The 24905-nt window shown below is 44.2% G+C and overlaps 1 protein-coding gene across 1 annotated transcript in view; it reads left to right on the top strand.

Annotated features, from left to right (window-relative positions):
• LOC147706209 (piezo-type mechanosensitive ion channel component 2-like) overlaps window positions 1-24905 on the top strand; it is a 612835-nt gene that overhangs the window by 311872 nt on the left and 276058 nt on the right. Inside the window, exons 23-25 of the mRNA XM_086929599.1 lie at window positions 195-438; window positions 20173-20269; window positions 22407-22569. Of these exons, the coding sequence (XP_086785725.1) occupies window positions 195-438; window positions 20173-20269; window positions 22407-22569 (504 nt within the window). The remainder of the gene's footprint in view (window positions 1-194; window positions 439-20172; window positions 20270-22406; window positions 22570-24905) is intronic.

Genomic DNA, 24905 nt, shown 5'->3' with positions numbered 1-24905 from the left:
TAGACAGTCATAACTTGTCCTAGTTGCATACCCATTCAGTTCCTTTACATTAAAAATGCAATAAATCATTTTATTTTTTATGTTTTTATTTGGTTTACCTATTCTTTTTTTAATGTACCATTCTTTTCTTTGATCATGCAAGCGTTGAATCCATCCATACAGCGCTTCATTCTTTGTTCCTTTCTCTCCACCAGGTCCTACCTGGACATGGCCAAAGTAGTTGTGTTCAGCTTTCACTTCTGGTTTGTGCTTTGCCTGATTTTCATCACGGGAACGACGCGCATCAACATCCTTTGCATGGGGTATCTCATGGCCTGCTTCTACTTCATGCTCTTCGGGGGCAATCTTCTTCTGAAGACAGTCAAGCACATTCTGAAGTTCTGGGACTATCTGATTGCCTACACAGCCTTTGTTATAACCATGAAGAACCTGCTCTCTGTACGTGTTGACGCTGAGTAAAATAGAATTCCAGTGTGCATGCAGATGGGAATGATTCTCAAAGTCCACCAATATTGAGCAAAAAAGGGATCCTTTATGTTCTGGAATTTCTCTGGTTCCTAGTTCCCCACAGAGTAGTAAGTATTTGGGCGATAGAATTTGTGGGTGCAATGTAACTAGCTTAAAACTCAACAATAATGCATTTCCACAAGCTTTGTATTGTTGAAAGCTGAGTTCCCCATTTCACTCCCCAAAAATCATGATTTTAATCCCAAATATGTTAAGAAAATGTATCATTTGTTGTTGTTCTTACAAAAACCAGTAGTAATCCTGGGAAGTTGAAAAGGTGTCTTCTTTACAGGGGTACTCCCTATCGTAAGCATTTAAACATGAATATATGGTTTTTAAAGGAGCATTTGCTGTAGCTATTTTACATTTTTCTTTCAATTAATTTTTTTCCCATGACAACATCTCTTCCTCTACACCCCTCCAAATTTGAAGGATTTTCCTATTCGTTCTACCCAGTAAGTGGATTTTCTTCCACCCTGACAATGATTAAATCGCCGACCGTACTCCGGGTGGAATGGGTGATTAAACAATTAATACCTCTAAACGTACATGTTTCTTGTGTTCACCAACTTTGGATGGAATGCACGTAACAGAACACCTATCCCGCTCTTGTGGGAGGCAAGTTACCTGAATGTAAAATTACACCACTCAAATGTAATTTATGTATATGAATAAATAAACTTAAGATAATAAATTCACTTTTTGTGAATTCCTAATGTAACTTTACATTCTTGAACCTTACCAAATTTCCACTTAAGTTTAACATAGATGCGCAAATAACTTTATAAATAGGATTATTAATCTATAGCTATAATTCTAAAACATAACACTGGAAGATCATATTGTTTCAACAGAAAGGTATAAAGAAAAAGTAAATGGTCAGAATCAATTTCAACAAGGTCAGTTGTATTGATCCTTTGCTTTAAAAATACTGTTATGTTAGGAAGAATTACTAGTGTTAATGCAGTGATAGTAAGAATACATTGTACCACACCAGCATAATATGTTCAATCCAGTGTAATGGTTAAATACAAGTAAAAAATACCAACACTGGACAAAAACTTGGGGTTTGTTTTGAAACACTGAGACAACACCTAAACCCCAATTGTAATTCAGAAAGAATTAGGTGTGGAAATTCCTGACAGCCGAAATATCCATTATCCGTTGTCTCTGTACATAAGTCATCCTATTAAATACCATGTAATGGGGGATAACTGTGGAGATCAGGCTTTACAGTGCAGAGTACCACAAAAAATCTGTATAAGGTGGGGATGATGAGTGAGGGAAGGGAAGGCTGTGCCTCGGCAGAGGGTTGGGCAAAGTTTGGGATGTTCTCACACCCAGGAAATCTGGGTGCAGGAATACTAGTGCCTTTATAATTTTGCGTGGAGTTCCCTGCCTTACCCCTTGTAATCAGGGCCTTAAAACACTCCAGTATTAGTTAATAGATGTTGTTGGGACTCACTGATAATTGGGTAGGACAGGTAGGTGTAAAGTTGTTATGGCACCATTATATATTGGGGGTCAGGCCAAGCCCTATGGCATACCGACCCGGAAGCAGACATTCCCCCTGCAGACAGCCTTCCTCATGCTGCACACGGCCTTTCGTCACACACTGTTTGGGGTTGGCCTCAGGCAGCCAACCCTATAGCGCACAAGCCTTTGCTCGTCTGTGTCATGGGCTTAGTCACAGGACCTGTGTTGCATCCAGGCCATGCTTCCAACTGCCCGCAGGCAGGCCCACGCTGCGCACAGCCTTTGGCCGTGTGCGGGGAGCTGGTCATAAGGCTTGGCCTGCCACCAGGCTCTGTGGCAAAACCCCCATCTCTTTGGGCCAAATTTGATCCAAAAAAGTGAAGGGGGATGATGAGCCTAATTGGCACCTAGAGTCCAATCCCCGGGGGTGGGGGGGGAATATAAAAGGGGAGGGTGGCCGCATGTCTCCACTCCCTGCACCCTTATAGGTCTCAGGGATCCCTCCTCCCTGCGCGTTGCCTTATTTAAAAGGGGAGGGTCCTGCATGGTCCCACTCCCCAACCTTATTAGGCCCCGGGGACCCCATTCCCGGGAACTAAATGTAATGAAAGGGATTAGGGGTTGCGGGCCTCTCCCAAGCCTTATTAAACTGCAGGGTCCCCATTCCCATGGGCGACTAATTATTAAAGAGAGAGGGTTGTGTGGTTCCCCTCCCTGAGCATAATTAGGCTGTGGGTACCCTATCTCCTGGGGCTGAAATGTAAATAAAAGGGGAGGGTGCTGTGAGTCTCCCCACTCCGCGCTTATATAGGCCCAGGGGACCCCATCCCCTGGGGCTGTGCTTTTTTTAAGATGGAGGGGGCTGCTTGGCCCACCCACCTGAGCCTTATTAGGCACTGTAGATCCTATCCCCCATGGCATGCCTTTGATATTGGTTGGTGCACGCCTGGGGCTCCCGCCATGCACACGTTGGGGGCCATGGAGCGAGCACCAGGGCTACCGCGGCCTCAGCCTGCTGTTGAAGCTGGCTTTGCTTTGCTCTCACTGTTTATGCTGCTCCCTCCAGGCGGGAGCAATCTGTTACGGGCACTAAAACAGAACATAAGTCTGCTCTCTGCTGGCGCCGGCATATTGAGCTCCCTCCCACTGCGAGCAGTCTTTGTGTTTTCTCCCGTTTGACAGGAGATTGAGAAATGCTCCCGCCAGATGGGAGCAAACACAAGTTTCCCTGGCCACGCCAGTGCGGGCAGGGTAACCGCTGTGTCCCCAGGGTGGACTTCTCGAGATGCAGCAAGTGAGCCGGCCCCAGGGATGACTCCCCGGGACCATTAATGGCTCAGGGAGGGGGGACACATGACCCCTTCCCCTTTTTTCAAAAAGGCTCCCTCTCACTCGCCTAGTTTCAGTTTGAGAGGGAGCCTGAGACTGGTTGGTGCCAGTACACACATTAAGAGTGCGCGATAAAAGTCCTTTGGAGACCTGGTCCTGAGAGAAGCTCGAAATGGGGAGAGGAGCCCCCTGTTCATTCGTAGAACAGGTCCCTGTTCGACCCATTGTTATACGCCAAGGTGCGGGAACAGTTACTCCCCATCCAAAACAGGCCACACAAGAGGCTTATTAAAATAGCGGCCACGCCTTCATCCTCCCCCTCCAGCGGCGCCGGTTGGTGCACACGGAGAAACAAAGGTGCATTGCCAGAGGCCCACTAAAATAGTGCGTCCCCAGTAAGACACATCAAAATATCCCCCGCCTGATCAGAAACATACAGACAAATAACAAAGCCCTGATGAGGGTTTGGGGACTGGTTACCCGAACCTGAAACGCGTCGGCACAACTACAAGAGCGAAAACATTACATCAAGTGTTATAGAAAAATAGACATGCTTCATTGCTCTTGTCACTTGACGTTGCTTTGTATGATTTATGAATAAGAATTGATTTCGAAATATTGAAAAACTGAAATTTCAATGTCTATTGTTACTTGGATGTTGGATGTCTTTTGCTTTATTTGTAATTTTCGTAATGTTTGCCTTGTCCAATATGTAATAGTTTTATATGTGTAAATAAGTGATTTATGTGGTTGTATATGTATTCCCACTTTTTTTGCCAAAAAGTAAACTTCAAAAAAAGTTTTGCTACAAAAAACATAAGTGAAAGGTATTAATAAAAGTACCTGACCAGATTTAATTAATCTTTCTATTTGGTCTATATAATAATTGTATTACAAACAAAGAGAGTGTGGGCATTTGTTTTTTGTTATGATAATTATAACGGTCCAGCCCGCTCTCAGTCCCGACTAAGGACCTAACTCCTTCGTGCAAAAAGCTGTAATGACTGCCAGCAAACAAAACAGGTGATGGACCGAATGTGGATCAATGTCACACACTCACCCCAGTCCGAAGATCTGGGCCCAAATCCATCGTTTTTTTGCACTCCACACCACCCTGGGTTAGACAATGGCGATATGCAAATCAGCTCTGACCCTGACTGCCAGCAACATTTTGCTCATGTTGCTGGCAGCCAATCAGAGCACTTGCTCTCCGGGAGCGAATTGGCCAAAGGGGAAAAAAACACTCCCTGGGCCAATCAGAATGCTCTATTTTTAAGTTGGCGCAAGTCTCTCGCAGACCCCACTGTCCAGATATGCAAGTATTTTCAAACCGTTTTCAAAAATTACTGAACGGATTTACATCAAATCACAATAAGCACATTCTGCGGACCAAGACCTAGCTTCCTGACAAATATGGTGTAATTCTGATCGTTTGCAGTAGCGCTTCTTGAAGAACTCTATGGAAAATACATGGGGATTTTGCTTTGTGGGAGCCTAAATTTTTCTTGGCCCCCACTTGATGGATCACCCTGAAAATTTCCAAAAGAGTTCCTTTTTGGAATGTTTAGTGGAGATATATATATATGTATGTATGTGTGTGGGAGTATGTTTAATATGCATATGTATGTATGTTTATATATATCATATAGAGTGTTAGCAGCCAACAACTAGAATCGGCTCCCGGTTGGCCTCAGGCTAGAAGAAACAGAGGCTAATTTCAGAAAACTCCTAAAAACTCACCTCTACAATCTCTAGAACTCTGTTGGGTGGTGGAGCCTACCAAAACACTGAACTTATCTTATCTCCATAGCGCGGGGACACGCCGAGATGGCGTCACCAGGCGCTCTATAAACCTCTTTATTATTATTATTATTATTATTATTATTATTATTATTTATATATATATATTACCTACTGGCGGTCGCCAGTAGGTGTATATATAGTTAGGATTTTTTTCCTATGGGTTTTCTGAAAATTCTATGTCGAATAACTTTGGCCTTTGGGGGGGTTTTGTCAAGGGGGGGCCGAGAAAAAAGGGGGGTCCCAAAACGCGTTTTTCCCATTCATTTTTCCATAGGGCGGTTGGAATCACTTTTAGCTCGAACGGCTGAATGGATTTACACGAAACTTGGCAAAATTGTAGATATGGTTTGCCCGACGTGCCTTTGCTATGTCTCAATATATGTGCTCCAGTGGATTTTGAGAAATTAACGTTTTAAAAAACAGATGTATCTGTGACAGCATCCCGGTTAGCGCCCCGGTTTGCGTACCTGACGCGTAACGGAACTTCGAGAGGAGAAGCGGATTGGCTCCCCGGTGACTGTGAACATTCTAAACTGTCCGGAGCGGCCGCCATCTTGTGTCTCGGTAGGATCGAGACGCAAGAGGTGGCAAAAACAAAGGGGGAAATGAGCATAAGGGGGCAGAGTACATCCTCCCTGACCCCCTAGGTTTGATGAGGGGGCTTTAAAAGGGCCCCACGGGGCAAAAAAAAAAAATGTTTATTAACGTTTTTTTGCGGGGGGCGCGCTCGGTACGCGCACCGGGAAGTGGTCCGGGGAGCGTAATATAGGGAAAATAGAATGAAAGAATGTTCAAATAATGTACGTTTAATGATTGTTCTTTTTTTTTAATTTTTCTTTATTTAAGTACCAACATGTAGGTACCAATGCAGAGTCTAAAAAATAAAAATACACCATTTCCTTTGTAGATATCTTGCATGTTGTTTCAGAAGTTATTGTGGTATATGGAATTCATAGCATAGTCTGTGAGGAAAGCAGAAAGAATATGGAGGCAGGAGATGAAAAAGAGATGTTAAATACACATTGGAGATAAAATAGTGGGAGAAAGGAAGTAACTATGAGCAAACTTACTATGTAACACAAAAAAGTTGCACAGTATATTTAAAGTCTGACTTTACATTATAATCAATTTGGTACTAGTTTAAAAAATACATATAAAAATGAATAATGTCTCAAACAATTTTTGAATTATTAAATATAAATTTATTTCTCAGATTCTTTTTCAAAATTTAAAAGAACTTCTAATATTTGATTGTCAGAAATGTTCTCATTTTCAATCAGGAAATCTATTGATTGTACAGATTGAAGTAGTTCATAGTCCCGTGATTCATCCATGAATTCAGAGTCATTGGGTTCAATAACTTCATAATTGTTGCTTTCCTGATCAATTTCAATGGAATTTTTTTGCTCTCCTTCCATTTTTGTGCTGTAATTTGAATTTAAAAAAAATATATCAGTAGAGATAGGGCACTGTTGGGTTTAAGTTCAGACAGGTACTTTGGTTTTTTTAACAGTGATTTTATCTTTGGACAGTGTATGGTATCAGAGTGGAAGTAAAAATATAAAAAAGTGTATGTGGTAAAGCCTAAGTAAATTCATAATTATACAAGACAAGCCTAACTCCATCCATAACTATAACAGAGAAGTCTATCTTATTCTATAACTATTACAGAGGGATAGTATATAACTATCAGAAAATGTTTTCCAAATTAACTTAAAGTGCACAACATACTTCAGTTTTTAAAATAACATCTTACCTTTCAAAAAGAAGTTTAAGTTGTCAGTTGAAATGCACTTGAAATGTACTTCAGGAAGTAGTAGTCAAAATGGCTGTGTTTCTCTCTCTTTCTTTATATATATTCAGGTACATAACCAATCAAATGTCATGAAATAATAGAAGATAATGAAAGAAGCATTTTAATTGGTTGTCAATTCTAACACTTCATAAGTGTTTTTGTTAGGTAATTTACCTCAGGATATTTAGTCGGGCCTACAGCATCATTTTCTCAATGGAATTCCATCAAATTTGGGTAAATGGTAGGGACTGCTATGTAGTAGGGCCTATTCTATATTTGATGAAAGTGTCTCTAGTGGTTTTTCTGTAAATTACTTTCCCACCTTTTTTTAGCAAGCGCTCACCGGTGCGCGCCCCGGTACGCGAACCGGCAGCGTTACGGGAGTCCTTCATTTTGTGTATCGGTAGAATTGAGACACAAGATGGAGGACAAACAATGTTCGGAATGGGTAGAAGGGGGCCCGGTAGACACTTTGTGACCCTCTAGGTTTTCTGAGGGGGGCTTAGGACTCTCATATAGGCAAAAAAAAAAAATCGTATGGGAAGCGCCCGGTACGCGCACCGGTAAGCGAACCGGGGAGCGTACTTTGGTGAAATTTTTTTTAAAAAGTTAGAAAAAGATAAACATTTTGAATGATCAGAGGTAGGGTAGCAATGAAAAGAGCTATTGGGTTCTGTGGCTAATTAAGGTACTTACAAGTAGGTTCCAATGCACAGTTTTAAATTCAGGAGGAATATTCTATTCCCCTCATCGGAGAAGTGCACACCATCTCCTCTGTAGATGTCTTTCATGTTGTAACGCAAGTTATTGTTGTATATTAAACCCATTGTAAATTCTCTCATGTAAGCAGAAACAGATTTATTCACATGTTTCCATGCTTTCTCAAATTGCGGAAAAAATTGGTTGGACCACTTCCATTTCTGTCATTGGCATATATTGGAATATACCAAGGCAGTTTGGGGAAAAAGTGTCATCAATTGATGAAAGGTGTCCTTTAAAAGCATTTCCAGACCAACCCCAGTCATAGTCCCAAAATCAATTCCACCACAGTGCACTATTAAGAGGTTAGGGTTTGGCAGATGCATAAAAAAATTATATTACAAACATATAAAATATATTTTTCATTTAAAAGAATAATACATTTAACAGTTTTTGATATTTGATATAAAAAACATTGAAATTCACTGAAAAAAACCATAGGTTATAGACCATATATAGATAGGAATTAGCATTTACAAAACCTTGAAAATTCACTGAAAAAACCATAGGTTATATATATACTTAGGGATTAGCATTTACAAAACCTTATTTTACTCACACAAAACCATTGAAATTCGCATATATAGTTAGTTGCACTAACTATATATCGCGCACCCGCAATCCACTGCTGATGATGTCACATATTACATCATTCATGACATGGTCAGTGACATCACTGATGACATCACTGATGACATCTCAAATGACATCACTGATGACATCACTGATGACATCACTTATGACATCTCAAATGACATCACTGATGACATCTCATTTGACATTACTCATCACATCACTGATGATATCATTTATGTGATAATACAATGAACCTCTTCAGACTCTAATATAACCTTAGATACAAACAGTGTAAACAGACACTCACAGACTGTCACTCATCCATGGAGTTACTCACACACCTAGTCAGTCATGCAAAAAATCAATCACACCTCCATTTCCTCAACTATACAGTTATACACACCTTACTTATTCAAACATATACTAACACATATTTACTCTCTTATACAATCCCTGATACAAGTTTACTATGATCCATACAGCCACTCACACATTCACTGGCTCTTATGCACAGTTATTAATATATGTCAACTCTCACATGTACTGTGTTTTACATATGTACTTACTTTGACATGTAGCACTGAGATATCCATTCACTCACCAATACACTCATGCACACAGTCAACCGCTCATACAGCTGATTCCACATGCACTTTTGAACCCATACATCTAGTGAATCAACTGCTCACACATCTATGCACAGAGTTACACACCTCCCAGCCACCCACACACACACACACACTCACTCTCCCATACAAATAATTGGCCAAACAATCAATAACCCATATAGTTACTCATATAGCTACTGATCAACACATGCAGCAGTTTACATAACAACAGATATAATGATGCACAAATTAAGACAGTTTAGTCACTAACCCATGCACTCAGTGAGACACATTTAATCACTCTCTCATACAGTCAGTCAGGCACCTACTAAATCCTTCATCCAGACACTTATACATCCACTCATTCTTCAATATGTAAGACATATTTTAACTTTACAGAAACATACAGTCACTGGGTGATGTCATCAGTGATGTCATTTGAGATGTCATCAGTGATGTCACTGACCATGTCATGAATGATGTAATATGTGACATCATCAGCAGTGGATTGCGGGTGCGCGATATATAGTTAGTGCAACTAACTATATATGCGAATTTCAATGGTTTTGTGTGAGTAAAATAAGGTTTTGTAAATGCTAATCCCTAACTATATATGGTCTATAACCTATGGTTTTTTCAGTGAATATATATATATATACGAAAATGTAAAGATATACATATATAATTAAAAAATGATTTATTTAAAATAATTATTTTAAGAAAATGATTATGGGGCACATGCATCAAACTTCATTTTTGTGATTACCAAATAGCGATTTTTTAAAGAAATCACTATTTGGTAATCGCAAAATGCAGTTCATCAAAACAGGGTGCAAATAGCGATTCTCTAATTGCGATTCCTTAAGAATCACAATTAGGGAATCGCTATTTGCTATTGCGACTCCGTTCGCAATAGGTGGGAATGGTCATGTATTGCCAGAATTGCGATTGTAATGCAGAGGCAAGGGTGCCCGGGGGCCCAAGGCCCCCCTGAGGCAGCCCTAACAAAAAAAATTGAACATATAAGGCGTACACATGCCTCACATGGCATTTGAGAAATGCCGTTTTGTGCATTTTTCAAAGTAGGCACATGGTTAACATCAACTTCAAATTGATGTTAATTAGCGTTTCCTAAAGGAAAGGCTTCTTGCATGTGCATTAGGGAATCGCAAATTGTGCTTCCCTTTTTGCATTTGCAATTTAGGTATTTGCAAGATATTGCAATTATCTAATTTGCATATCCAAAAAACGTTCTTGCATAGCAAAAGGCCTTTTTTAGATCGCAAATGGCCGATTTTGGAAAGGGGCGACCACTCAGTCCCCCCGAACGTATGGTGGAGTACCCCGATCCCCCCGGGAGGCCATCTTGGGCGGGAGGCGAGTCTCGGCTGGTATGCCCGAAGCGGCGTAGCCGGGGCGCGCCTTTTCCCGCCCTAGAGTGGGTTGTCCTAGACGCTGACGCCGCCGACCACGCCCCCGGGGGGCAGGCGGAGGCGGGTTTACGCCCGCCCGAAGACGGATAAAAGGAGCAGCAAGCCAAGGAGGCATCCTCTTGTTCCTGTGCTCTGAAGCTGCACCTCCCCGCTGCACGTGAGCTCGAGACGGAACGAGGAGCCAATTTTGAGCGTTGTAATTTTGTTCTTGTTTTACAGATATCTGCGTAGGAGAATGCCGGACAAGAAGGTCGGAAAGCGGGTCGGTACCGATCAGATGCTCCGCATGCTCATAAAGGAGGTTGCCGATTTGAAGAAACAGATGGCGGAGAAGAACGGGGAGGGAGGCCAGAAGCGAATCGTCGGACCAGCTTTGCCGGGAGTAGTCCCTAGCGGGAGAGGCAAGAGGTCCAAGAGGGGGGCACCTGGGGGGGGAGACCCCGGTTCCCGATACACCGATAGAGGAGCCGATCCTGGTTCCGAAGGAGGGGCATCCGATTCCCGTGGTAGTCACCCCCGTGAACGGAGAAGATATGCCTCCTGAGTTGGCTGCACAACTGGCAGCGTGGTTGGGAAAGGATAGCGAGGGCGTGATGAGGCAATTGCAGGAATCTAGACAGGCTGCGAAGGCACCATCTCTTGTTCCCCCGCAGGCTCCGATGGCTGAGATCGCGGCAGGCGCAAGTTCGGCAGCAAGTACAGCACCTAGTTCAGGTAAGCGGCTACTGCCGATTGCGGGGGAGGGGTCTGTACCCTCGCGAAGGGAGAAAGTGGCCCAGCATGTTCCACTTGAGATTAAGGAAAAGATTTGGGCTAATAAGTATGTGAACATGTTTTCTTTGCTTACTGACCATTACGAGATCGAGCATGTGAAGGCCCAAAAAGAGCTTATGCATCCGAGTGTTTGGCGCGCAAAAATGGCTGCCTTTAAAGTCGATGAGAACATAGGTACTTGGGGCAGAGCATTTGGCATTTTCACCTCCATTATGGGTGAACGAAGGCCTGAGTTGTTGACGGAATTGCCTATTTATCAGACACGGAGCACGACCCAGCTCTAACTTGGGATTGTTATGACTCCATTTCTTGGCAAAAAATGGAGAATTCGGGCATGCTAAAGGTACCATTGTCGGGGGGTAGCGGGGGTGAGTCTTCCCGCCAAACCTCTGGGACACCCTTTCGGACGGGTGCAGGTAACGAGCACCACTCGAAGTCGAGTGGCAACACAGGGAAAAAGGGGATTTGTTGGAATTTTAACAGGGGAAAATGTACAAGGCCTCAGGGGTCATGCAAATTTAGACACGAGTGTGGGGGTTGTGGACAGTCCTCTCATCCCGAGACCATGTGCAGAGCCAAAACGGGTGATAACGGAGGTAGGGGAAGCGCCAAACAGGTCTGAAATAGTCCGAGGGGCGCCTTTACCTACCCCGGTTGATACCATGGCAATGATTCCTTGGCTCAATGAATACCCGGATCATGTCTCCGCAGGGGTGTTGCGAGACGGGTTCTCGTATAGTTTCCGCATTCCAGTGGGGGACTTTCAGGGTAAAACAAGTTGTAAGAACCAACTGTCGGTCCTGCAGCATACGGCGGTGGTACAGGTAAAGATTGGGAAAGAGGTGACTCGAGGGCGGGTTGCCGGTCCATTCGATCTACCGCCGGTCGCTAACTTTGTTTGTTCCCCCTTAGGGGTGGTCCCCAAGAAGGACCCGGGTGAGTTTAGGCTAATACATAATTTGTCAGCTCCACGAGGTCTTTCCGTGAATGATGCGATAGACCCGGAAGTGTGTTCGGTGCGGTACGCATCCTTCGATGAAGCCGTCGCCATGTTGAATCGCCTGGGGCCCGGAGCGCTGATGGCCAAATCAGACATCGAGTCAGCGTTCCGGTTGCTCCCGGTACACCCAGTCGATCAGCGTCTCCTTGGTTTCACGTTTCAGGGTCGCTATTACATGGATAAATGTATGCCAATGGGTTGCTCCATATCTTGTGCTTATTTTGAGAAGTTCAGTTGTTTTCTGCAATGGGTATTCACAAGAAAGACGGGTTTTCAGCATGTGATGCATTATCTCGATGACTTTCTGTTCCTGGGGGCAGCCGGGGATCCAGAATGTGGGCAGGCTTTATCAGAGTTTTGTGTCTTAATGAATCACTTTGGCGTGCCATTGGCACCAGGTAAGACTGTGGGTCCCTCGACTTCACTCGAGTTTCTGGGGATCGAGCTCGACTCGGAGGAAGGCTGTTTTCGGTTGCCCAAAGAGAAGGTGTTGAAATTCAGGGCATCCCTTGAAACATGTATTCGAGAGACTAAGGTGAACCTGCATCAATTGCAACAAACGGTGGGCCAATTGAATTTTGCCCTTAGAGTAATCCCAATGGCCCGCCCCTTTTCCCGCTCGATTGCACAAGCCATGGTCGGCCTTAAAGAGGGACATCACCGCACGAGGCTCTCGGCAGAGATTCGCCAGGACATGCGCATTTGGTTGGCATTCCTGGCGGATTTCAATGGTCGAATTGTCTGGAATAAGCCGGCGGTGTCCTCCGAGGAGCTGGGGCTGTGGACAGATTCGGCGGGGAGTATAGGTTTTGGCGCCATATTCGGTAATCAATGGTCGGCTCAAAAATGGCCGTCATGGTGGCACGAGAGCGGGCTGACGAGTAACATTGCTTTTCTCGAACTCTTCCCTATTTTGGTGGCCCTGAAAACATGGCCTGAGGGGTTCCGAGATCACTCTGTCGTGTTCTGGTCTGATAACATGACCGTGGTAGAGTGTATCAATAGTCAGGCAGCACGTTGCAAATGGTTTCTGAGACTGCTTAAAGAAATTGTATTGTTGTGTATGCAGTTGAATGTGATCTTTAGGGCGCGACATGTCCCAGGGGTGCTGAACCAAGCGGCTGATGCGCTTTCTCGTTTCCGTATGCAGGCCTTCTGGGGTTTTCTGCCCACAGCGGACCCGGTGGCGGCACCCTTTCCCGAAGCTCTCTGGTCTCTCGGTGCCCCGAACTACAAAACCTCGTGGGAGAGAGTTTAGCACCCAGGACAAGGAAGGCATATGAAGGGGCGTTCCGTTCCTATTGGTCCTTTTTGGGTTCTGCTAGGGGGGAGCGTTGGGGCCAGGAAGAGCTTGTTGTAAAATTCTTGCTGTCTTTACATCGGGCAGGCAAATCAGTAGCTACGGCCCAGAGGCATCTGGCCGCCATTTCCTTTATGGCAAGGGCTCATGGGATCCAGGACCCAACAGCGTCCTTTGTGGTACAGAAAGCGCTACGGGGGTGGCAACGCCTTGAGGGTCGCAGAGTAGATGAGAGGCACCCGATAGGTCTGGATAGGTTGGCCCTGTTATTATCCGTACTCCCTGCGACATGTTCATCCCAGTATGAAACAGTGTTATTCCGGGCCGCCTTTGCGTTAGCATTCCATGGGGCAATGCGGGTAAGCGAACTGGTGGCGGGGAACAAACGGGATACGGTGGGGGGACTGTGCCGGGAGCACATTCAGGTAAAGGGGGAGGCAATGACTGTCTCCTTTGTCAGGTCCAAGGCTGATCAGGGTGCGATAGGGGATTGCGTAGTAATACATCGGATTCCCGGATCTCCCATGTGCCCTGTTGTTTGCTTAGAGGAATATTTAGTGCAGAGGGCGTCATCATGGGGGGGACCTTGTTGAGGCACGCTGATGCCACCCCACTGACGAGATTTCAGTTCCAGCGGGTGCTTGCAATGGCGCTTTCGGCCGCAGGTTTGAACCCCGGCGAGTTTGGGACCCATTCCTTCCGGATAGGGGCTGCTACTGAGGCTACAGCCAGGGGTCTGAGTATAGAGAAAGTGAAACGTTTGGGGCGTTGGTCCTCGAATTGTTGCAAAAGGTATGTGCGGTTGCACATGTTGTGAAGCTGCTATCATGTACTCACGCTTCTTGTTTTTGTTTGGTTTACAGTTTCGCAAGCTCACGAGGCGGGGCGGACTGTGCAGTCGACCCGACACCTGGGAACCAGCGGTCAAACATCACCGGCTGCGGAAAAAGTGGTGTGGGTCGTGGGCCACTCATACGTGAGGCGTGCCGCGGACGTATTCAAAGCAGGTGACATGATTCACGTGGCTGGGGAATACGGGTACAGGGTGACCTTCTACGGAAGGGGCGGGCTCTGTATTGACCAGTTTCAAAATTTTATGGAGGGTTTGTTAGGGCGGACAAGGTCACCGCCGTCTATAATCATAGTCCATCTTGGGGGTAATGATTTGGTAACCACTGGTAGACGACTGCTTCTCGAGGCAATGCTTTCCACTGTAAGTTGGTTGGCGAGAAGAGTTCCAGGGTGTACAATTGCATGGTCCCATATGATTCCACGAAAAGTGTGGCGGGGGGCGATTTCGGTTTCTGCTCTGAATCACTCAGTAAAGAAAATAAATAACAAGTTGGGTAGATTGTTACGTTCAAGTACTCTGCAGTCTATTCCGCATGGTTGTATCAAGGGGGACAGTATGTATTTGGGAGATGGGGTCCATTTGTCCCGGGTGGGGAATGAGTTATTCATAGGAGACCTCATAGCTTGGCTAAGAAGTTTAAAACATGACCTTTAGGCAGGAGTTGTGTGGGGGGTCCGGATAGCCGGTCAACTATCCGGCCTGTGGCGGTAAGGTCATGATCGGTGAGCAGTAATTGGAAGATCCCTATGGGGGGGGCGTCACCCATTACGGATGGGAGCGCCCGGGGGAGGTGGCCATTGGCCCCTCAACGGGGAGGCGGTTCCTTCTAAGGATGGGCCGCCGAAAGAAAAGGAAAGGCGGTCAAGGCCCCTTCCTTGATAGGAGGGGCTACGGGCCCCTCCTGGGGAATTTCCCGGGGCCAGGACACCTGCGATGGCAGATGTGGTAAGTTGTGTGGAGTGGGGAGGGGGTTTACGCTACCTTCTAGACACCTCACACAAGTCCTCGGACGACCTTTAAATGGCGTCGAGTTCATTGGGGCCCCCGTCAAGTCAAGGGAAATTGGTAGATGCATTTGAGGTACAGCCTCTGTGCGGTCGCCCCTCCCGAGTGGGGGGGGTAATTCTGGTTTAGGGATCTGACACCGGTTACGACCTTGCCGTTGGCCCTTAACGTTAGGATGTACAATTTCAAGTTAAATGTTTTGCAGGATGTTAGTTCGGCTAGGAGAACCTCTGTATTAGAGATATGTTAAGGTTAGCCAAACATCGTAATGTGGAAATGAAATTGTACATAATATGAAAATGTTATTTTAATGTTTTTTAATTTTGTTTCATATTTTAATAAATACGGCCGGGAGGGTCACTCCCTCCCGCCTTCCAAAAGTTCAGAACCGTTTCCGTTTTCCCATCCTTGGGGATTGCGTCGAGAGGGGGTGGCGGGTATCTCAGCCATATGGAAAGGGGCGACCACTCGGTCCCCCCGAACGTATGGTGGAGTACCCCGATCCCCCCGGGAGGCCATCTTGGGCGGGAGGCGAGTCTCGGCTGGTATGCCCGAAGCGGCGTAGCCGGGGCGCGCCTTTTCCCGCCCTAGAGTGGGTTGTCCTAGACGCTGACGCCGCCGACCACGCCCCCGGGGGGCAGGCGGAGGCGGGTTTACGCCCGCCCGAAGACGGATAAAAGGAGCAGCAAGCCAAGGAGGCATCCTCTTGTTCCTGTGCTCTGAAGCTGCACCTCCCCGCTGCACGTGAGCTCGAGACGGAACGAGGAGCCAATTTTGACCCACCCACCAGCCCCTGAAGACAGCAAGTGGATTTGTTAATAAAGTTGTGATGTGGTAACTCTATTTCTTACAGGTCGCGATGATGGACGTGTTATTTGTGTATGTAATAAAAAGAATGATCATCTAGAGTATGTTTTCGAATAAAGTTTTGCACTAGTGTTGATCAGTAAGCATACGTGAAGTAGTTATGGTTGTCTTTAATTTAGTGAGTTAGTTAAATTGTCGTATTTATTTTGGTCGGGCGGTAAGGTCATGATCGGTGAGCAGTAATTGGAAGATCCCTATGGGGGGGCGTCACCCATTACGGATGGGAGCGCCCGGGGGAGGTGGCCATTGGCCCCTCAACGGGGAGGCGGTTCCTTCTAAGGATGGGCCGCCGAAAGAAAAGGAAAGGCGGTCAAGGCCCCTTCCTTGATAGGAGGGGCTACGGGCCCCTCCTGGGGAATTTCCCGGGGCCAGGACACCTGCGACGGCAGATGTGGTAAGTTGTGTGGAGTGGGGAGGGGGTTTACGCTACCTTCTAGACACCTCACACGAGTCCTCGGACGACCTTTAAATGGCGTCGAGTTCATTGGGGCCCCCGTCAAGTCAAGGGAAATTGGTAGATGCATTTGAGGTACAGCCTCTGTGCGGTCGCCACTCCCGAGTGGGGGGGGTAATTCTGGTTTAGGGATCTGACACCGGTTACGACCTTGCCGTTGGCCCTTAACGTTAGGATGTACAATTTCAAGTTAAATGTTTTGCAGGATGTTAGTTCGGCTAGGAGAACCTCTGTATTAGAGATATGTTAAGGTTAGCCAAACATCGTAATGTGGAAATGAAATTGTACATAATATGAAACTGTTATTTTAATGTTTTTTAATTTTGTTTCATATTTTAATAAATACGGCCGGGAGGGTCACTCCCTCCCGCCTTCCAAAAGTTCAGAACCGTTTCCGTTTTCCCATCCTTGGGGATTGCGTCGAGAGGGGGTGGCGGGTATCTCAGCCATATTGCGAATCGCACTGTTTGTGATTGCAAAATTGCTTGGTTCATGTGCTCCTTTATGTATAGAATTTTAACCCCTTGCGTGCTGATGACAGAACGGTTCCATCAGCAGCATCGGTTGAGCTGTGTTGATGACGGAACCGTTCCGTCATGACTCCGCCCGCGCAAGGCGGAGTCAGCACAGGCAGAAAATACGCCCCGCACGCAAGGGGTTAAAATAATATATACATTAAAATACATTTGAGTAGTTTAGTAAATATAATTAACACATGTGTTTATGTTTAAAATTATATTTTTATTAAAATTATGTTGTGATTTAGTGAATTATGTTAAAGGGAATATTTCATATCAATAAGTGAGAGTTGATGTTATAAACTTTATATTGAATTTAAAATATAGGTATATGGTTTGTAACAAATCAAAGAGAATTTTAATTTAGAGTATGGGTTTTAAGATTAGGAAGGGAATTTTGGTACCTACGGATTTGTAGTTTTTAGGGATGGCTTGGTTTTTACCGGATCAGAGATGGGTTAGTGTTAAGGACTTTTTAGCATTCACTGATTGGTAGTACATAGGCGGTAGTAAGGAGTTTATAGGTTTCAGGCGTGGGTATCGTATATGGATTGTTCGGCATTTTTAGGGCTCGCATTTGCAGTGTATGGGGTAGAAAGAGGTTTTTAAGGCTCAGGGATGGATAGTTTACAGGGGTATTAATGTGTGTTTAGGGACTAGGGATACGTAGTGAAGAGGGGTAGTACAGAATGCTTAGGGCTAATTGATGCATAGTGTATAAAAGCAGTAAGTAGTTGTAAGTATTCAGTGATGGGCACTAATGGGTTTTTAAGATTTATGGATGGGTAGTGTATGGGATAGTATGGGGTTTTAAGTGCTCGGATGGGTCGTGTAGAGAGTAACAAAGAGCTTTAGGATTTAGTAATGGATAGTAGTAGTAAGAAGTATTTTGGGCTCGGTTATGGATAGTGCATAGGGTTAGAAAGCCTTTCACCATTACAGGCACAACTTTGGATTGGTAAAATACAACCCAAACCAATCTGGAATGAATAAAACCAGCTCCTTATACTTGTGTTTAAATTTTATTAGAGCTTGTCTGAGAAGCATAACTGTCCAGACACAAAAGAGCACCCAGTACATATCTATACCATGCCCTTTGCCTGGGGTAGGGCTCTGTCTATGTGTGTGTGTAACACATAACAGGTAACTGTGCAATATTGTCCAATATTAACATTAAGGGCTCGATTCCGATCCGGTAAAAAAATCCCCCGTACGATTCGTATTCGTAGCCGTTTCCGTACGTCTCGTAAACACACCGTACGACCCGGCGAGTACGATCCGGACTGGGTGATCAGGACGCTATTCATACGGTCCGCGTCAGGTAAGTGCGATTCGTACGGAAAAGCGCTCAATCACATACACACCGTACGCCGCGTGCCCCCCATGATCGCCGGGGTACGTGCCGTACCCCTGCGATCATGTGGGGTACGCGGCGTACACCCAGCGTACATGAGGTGCGCAACGTACACCCACCGTACATGGGGAATGGTGCGTACCCCATGTACGCTGGGTGTACGCCGCGTACCCCACATGATCGCAGGGGTACGGCGCGTACCCCGGCGATCATGGGGGGTACGCGGTGTTCCCGGGGGGGGCTGTTCTGTACTTGCTTCGGCGTGAACTATGCGTTTACGGCTGTTTCCAGCTCCCGTAAAAAAAAGGGTTGTACGTTGCGTACCCGACACGAATCGTACTTGCTGGGTCGTAAAAACCAGCCGCGAACCATAGCGATGTCACGTACAGCGGGTTCCGAGTGAGACTCGTACGGATATTTTAGTCGTACGGAGTCCTGTACGACTCGTACGGTCTTTGGCTCCTGGTACGGATCGTACTTCGTCGTACGTACGGGGACGTGTACGGGTACGATTCGTACGGGGAAAATTGCTCCGTACGACGATTCGGAGCGCATTTTACCGGATCGGAATCGAGCCCTAAGTGTTTCTGGTGAAATCATAACCAACAAGATGAAATATTTTCCTGCAAAGACCATGGGACCGGAGGTTGAAGGCTTTCCAACTGACATCGTCGGATCTGAAACCGGCCGGTTATTCTGGCTGGATTCCGACAGGCTCAATGAGTCCGTCGGCTAGTCTGAGACTGGCCCGTAATGCCAATGGACGGCGTTTTCGCCGTTGGGATTACGATGCTCGATTTCTGTCAGGCATTCAATGCCACGCTTTTCGACATTGAAAGCCTGTCGGAAAGCGAGTTTGGGGGCCCCTAGCAGGTCCCCCTTCTCCTTGCAGCCTCCGGTTGAGGGCCGAGCTGCCCTGCGCTGTGCGGAGAAACCCTGAGGTGCCTGCCACGTGGTGCAGGGATGAACAAAACCTCCCATTTCCCTATGGAAGCTTGTGCAACTGCCATTTTACAGCCATAGCCCAAGCTCCCATAGCGAAATGTGAGTATGCAACCGCACCATGTGCAGTCGCATTGTAATTCAGCGGTCAAGACTGCCGTCCGGATGTCGGTCGGTCGGTCCCAATTCCACAATGATGTCGGTCGGAGGCAACTCCTACCAACATCATAATTGCCCCATGTGTGTGTACGGGGAACTAATATGGTCCAATCTTACCATTGGGGACTTCAGGAGACATCATAAACCATGAGGCCGAAGTACTTTCCTTTTAACATCTTTTATTCTGAAGAAATAGTTCACTACAAAATGCTTAGTATTTCCTTCTTTAAAAGTTGCCTTTTGCAGGTGCACCTTTTATGTTATCTTTAGGAAGTTCACGAAGCTTGTGAATTTTAAGAAGCTTAATGAAATTTGCAGCAGTCCGACATTTTTGCTCACTGCCTAGATGAAGCACCATCATATATGGTCAGAATTCATAGATGCAGGGTTAAAAACTGATGTAAAATTCCATACATCACGAATATACACCAGTTGCAAGGGTTACAAGGATACATCGTGATACTATTGTATAGTCTCATATGCATAGGCTACAATTCAGAGAGCCGCAAGGCTTCATTAGGGAAGAAATAGCTGATTATTGTTATCCATTCTTTATGTGGTCCAGATGTAACTGATGACTCCAACACACATCAGTGTACTGGTGATCTTTCTTCTGTCAAAGTGAGCACAATAGCTGAATTAATATATTGTTTTCCCCAGATTGGAGCTTGTGCGTACCTAGATAAATTGCTACACAACAATTGCTGGCTAATTCAGACCTTCAGTATGTTCTGCACTATCAAAGGATATGACTTGCGTAAGTATTAAACAGTCTCACGTTTGACTCATATCCAGTCATGTTTGTAAATATACCTACCAATTTGTGGCATAACAGTTGTTCTTCTGCGTCTGGGACATTAAGAACCAGCCCTCACCTTTACTTGGAAATGTGAATGTGAAACTCCACTCTAATGAAGAGCGCTATGTTAAAGGGGACATAGACTTTATTTTAATCAAAATACGATATGGCATTCCTTCATAATATTTTTTTAACTGCTCTTGAATCCACAATTCTTCTTTTTAACTTGTTTTGTAAGCATGTTTCTCACCTGTGGCGACAAATGCCATCAGTGTCTGAAATAGAAGTTACCTTAGAAGAGTACAGGGCATGCAGTCCAAGGAAATGATACAGCAGTAAAGGTGCAGAATAAAAGGTTGCATTTTTTGTTGGATGGAACGGAAAATAACAAATATATTTAGGTATGTAATAAAAAGAAACATGAAAATGTTTATATATATATATATATATATATATATATATATATATATATATATATATATATATATATATATATATATATATATATATATATCCAAGCAGCAGTTTTCCGATTCCGGAGCCCCCGACCCTTCAGGGCGGCCTCTAGCATGGGCTCGGAACAGCCCGTCAAAGCATATATATATATACATATATGACGTGATCAAGGTCGCTTGGACGGCCGAAACGCGTCTTGACTTGTGTAAGGAAAATAAAATAATGCTGGCACAACAAGTTGGTCCATGCCCGTGATTCCGCGCTTAAACTGTGTTTTTTGCGAGGTGCTGCAGATATATATATATATATATATATATATATATATGTATATATATATATATATATATATATATATATATATATATATACACAGCAAGCTAGCTTTGGATCACAACTCTTCACTCTTCATCCATTGGTCTGTTGAGCTGTAATTCACATTTTTCTTCCACCCACCACAGCATGGGACAGTGGGTCAGCCCACTAAAGTCATTGACCTTCTTGCACCGTGAATATCAGCATATTGCCTGATCACATAGGCATATCTGCCTAAAAAGAAGTGCATTTCTGTGGCTTGGCTGGTGGGCCAATATTTAACTGTCAATGCTTTTTTTAAAATGTTCATTCTTTTTTTTTAAATTAGGTTTACTCATCCCTGTGTGCTTAAGCAATGCCTTCAGGTTAAAAAAATTCAAAGCCAGTGGTACTGATTTATTTTGTGCCTCTAACAATTGTATTTTCCTTTGAAGTCCATTGAAATGAAAAGGTGGTATATATTTATTAGAAATAGAAGTGGATGCTAGAGAGCGCGCACGCTGTTCTATTAAAATTGTATGCAATGATTATTTCTTTTTTAATTGTATCTTTTATTACAAGCTTGTGGCTATCACATGTCCACATTTGAATTTCCTTCATTTTACATTTTAGGTAAATAATTGTAATAAAATTAACAATACTCACCACAACAATCGATAAAAGCCAGACATTGTAGCTTTGCCTGTGCTTCATTAAAGTTCCACCTTTGCTTCTTCAATATATCATCAAAACACCATGATAAGAATTGTTTTAAAATGCACTCATGGACTATTTTTGTTTAAATGCTTTTGCTGAGTATACAAAAGCCCCATTTACAGTTGGTACTAACGTATGTTATTTTTTTTATCTGATTGATCCTTTGGTATTTCAAACATTGAGTGTGGTATCTAAAATTGATGTTGATAGTCTGTCCAGAACCCTAATTGTACCTCCCTGTTGCATTTATTACCATATCATGTATGATGTTAACTCAAGGGTTGTGGGCCATGCAACTCAAAGAGATTGTAGGAGGGAATCAGAATGCCAGTATGACTAGAACTCTATCAAGCCTTACCCCTACTGTTATTCACTATATTTCCTATTTGAGGCTACTAAACCACTTGTTTTCAAACGTGCACCCTAAATGACTGTGGGAGCTGTAAATCATCTGTTCTCTTTGAAAAGATGGTTGAAGATTCCAGTATGTTCAGTGACATGAAATAAATGATAGGATAGCATCTTGCTCCCCATTGTCAGAAACATAAGCTTGTATAGTGCGTCATTACTGTCTCTAAAATGCATCAGTAACATAACTTTTAAGAAAGAATTTTTTCTTTGCCCTCCAAAGCTTCAGCAACAGATGAGATATGTGAACTTCCTAAAAATGAGGCTGGTATTGTATGGGATGCTATCACCTTCACCTTCCTGCTGCTCCAGCGAAGGGTTTTCACGAGCTACTACTTCCTCTACGTTGTTGCAGATTTAAAGGCCTCCACAATTCTGGCTTCAAGGTACAGTGAGTAAAAAAACTGCTCGGGTATCTGAAAGGTTTTCTAATACTTCAAGAAAAATATTCTTTAAAGTACAGTTGATCTTTGTTAATGGGGTGTTGCCTTACTTCAGTGGGTACTGTTTCTGTATGGTGCCTAGTTTACCAGAGTCCTGTTGTCGCTTCTCCTCTGTCAATCTGTTATAAAAAATGTGCTTAAAATTATGTAATATGGGCCATCTCCCAAGTGAATATGAATATATTTATTTACTGACCCTCACCTTTGAGTCATGGGTGCTTAAAACATATAGAATAAGATTGTTAATTAATTACATGAAATTGTGTTAGTGTTGTGTTGTCCAACCTCAACTGAAGTTAACAAACTAAACCTGAGTAACTGATTTTTTTTTGGGAAAATATATTTTTGTTGCAGATCAGTATAATATACACTTATTTCGGTCAACATCACTATCACCTGTGTGAACTTAGCTTAAGAGCTCATATTACATGGCCATTTAGCCCACAACCCAAAGGGCGGGTGGCATCATTCAAGAAAACGGTATATATGTGCCTGACACACCCCATATATCCACGACCGGTCCTCCACAACACTTTGCATCTGCTTTCCTTTTTCTCCCTTTCCCCCCAACAAAGAACTGAAAACAATCCCTGGATCCAGTATGAAAGGAAACTGCACTGTTTGTCTTGGTGGCATTGCTCCCGCTATCTCACATCCCTTCCCCAGTTCACAAAAACCATAACCTAGCGGGGTAAAACAATTGTCCTAAGCCAACAGGTATCATTTGCACCACACCTCCCAAACAACAGTGAGTCCCCTATATCAGCGCTCAATTCCCCCTCCCAGATCCCTCCCCCCTAAAAGAAAGGCGGTGTGGGCAAGTGCCGACTCTCTCTAAATCTGTCTCAACTGCTGAGTAACTGATGTGGAGTTACATTTTCATCCTTGTCCCTTCCCTGATTGCACCTGGAAATATTGCAATTTCTCACATTGTAGCCTTTACATACCTTTTGGGACCTATTTGTATTCATTATGAATATATGAACAGCTTAATGTGTAAGCTTTATCTGAATTTTATGAAAAACCATATGCTTGCAATCATGATTTTCTTATAAATCTGAAAGAGGGAAATTTAGTGTGAGAAAAATGCTGAAAGAGAAGAGCATGCACATGATGTTGAAAACAGCAGCCATTTGCCCAGGCAACTATGTTTGACCCACCTATGATCTCTTTCCACTACAAGCGCATTTTGCAATTGTGAAAGCCACAAATAGCAATTTAGAACAATAAGGGGATAATTGCATAATGGGCACATGGTCATGAGCCTGCAATAACAGACAGGAAACAATGTCAGGCACCAATTTGATGTTCAGAGATAATGCTGGATTTTAGTTCACTGTGTCCACATTCCTACCCCCTTCTTGATTATGATCCTAAACCCAAGAAAACATTACTGATTAGCAGTCCGTTTGTAAAAAGCAAGGTGCTGGTATCATGATCAAGCAGGGAAAGGCAGGAATGTCCAGCAGTTATGTAGCACATGTGACCTGCATCATTAATACTTGTCACATCAGCTATCATAGGCATATCAACAATGCCCAACTCCAGCACACTTATCCTGGGATCGACACCATGTGGAACTCTGTCTCAAAGCATATGGTGCATCAAAATTAGCTCTTCTTTAGTGGATCAAAGACAGGAATGTGGATTTAAGGGCCAGTGTAGCATACACTTCTCTTCTTTATCTTCTAAGTCATGCTGGTTTCACCTTCTATGTCAAGAATGTGTGTTCAGCCAGCTCTGCTTCTAACAGAAGTCCCCCTCACATAAGCTGTCTCACAAAACCTTCTTTATGTTTATGACAGTCATGTCCTATCTGGATTATGTTAATATCATCTACACCAGGCTTCCAGCTAAGATGCACAACAATCTACTGCCAAGTTCCTTGTAGTCAGGTACATATTCTGTCTCAGCCATAGGGCCACATAACACATGCACCAAAACTCCTTCTCCCCTGGCTGCCTGCATAAGATCGTCGCTCAAAACGGTATGCCCTGCACCATGTACGGCACCAGGGAGAGAGGTAGTTATCCAGTATTGATTCTTTCATAGATTTACATACTTGAATCATTTCCCGTCATCAAAGTGGGAGTCCCACGGTACTATAATAAAGCAGTGAGTATAACTAACATAGGCTATAATGGCACTAGGCCATGAAGTTAATAGCCTATCTATGTCCTTTTTTAAAAGGACCAAACTTTGACTATGACCAATCAGGTCATAGCACCCTCTAGAACCTTCCCAAGAGAGGCTGACTTCCTCAGATTCTCCTTGAGCTC

The sequence above is a fragment of the Lissotriton vulgaris genome, chromosome 7 (assembly GCF_964263255.1).
Source record: "Lissotriton vulgaris chromosome 7, aLisVul1.2, whole genome shotgun sequence".
Taxonomy (NCBI): domain Eukaryota; kingdom Metazoa; phylum Chordata; class Amphibia; order Caudata; family Salamandridae; genus Lissotriton; species Lissotriton vulgaris.
The sequence above is the reverse complement of the archived record's forward strand: the minus strand, read 5'-3'. Positions and strand labels throughout refer to the sequence as shown.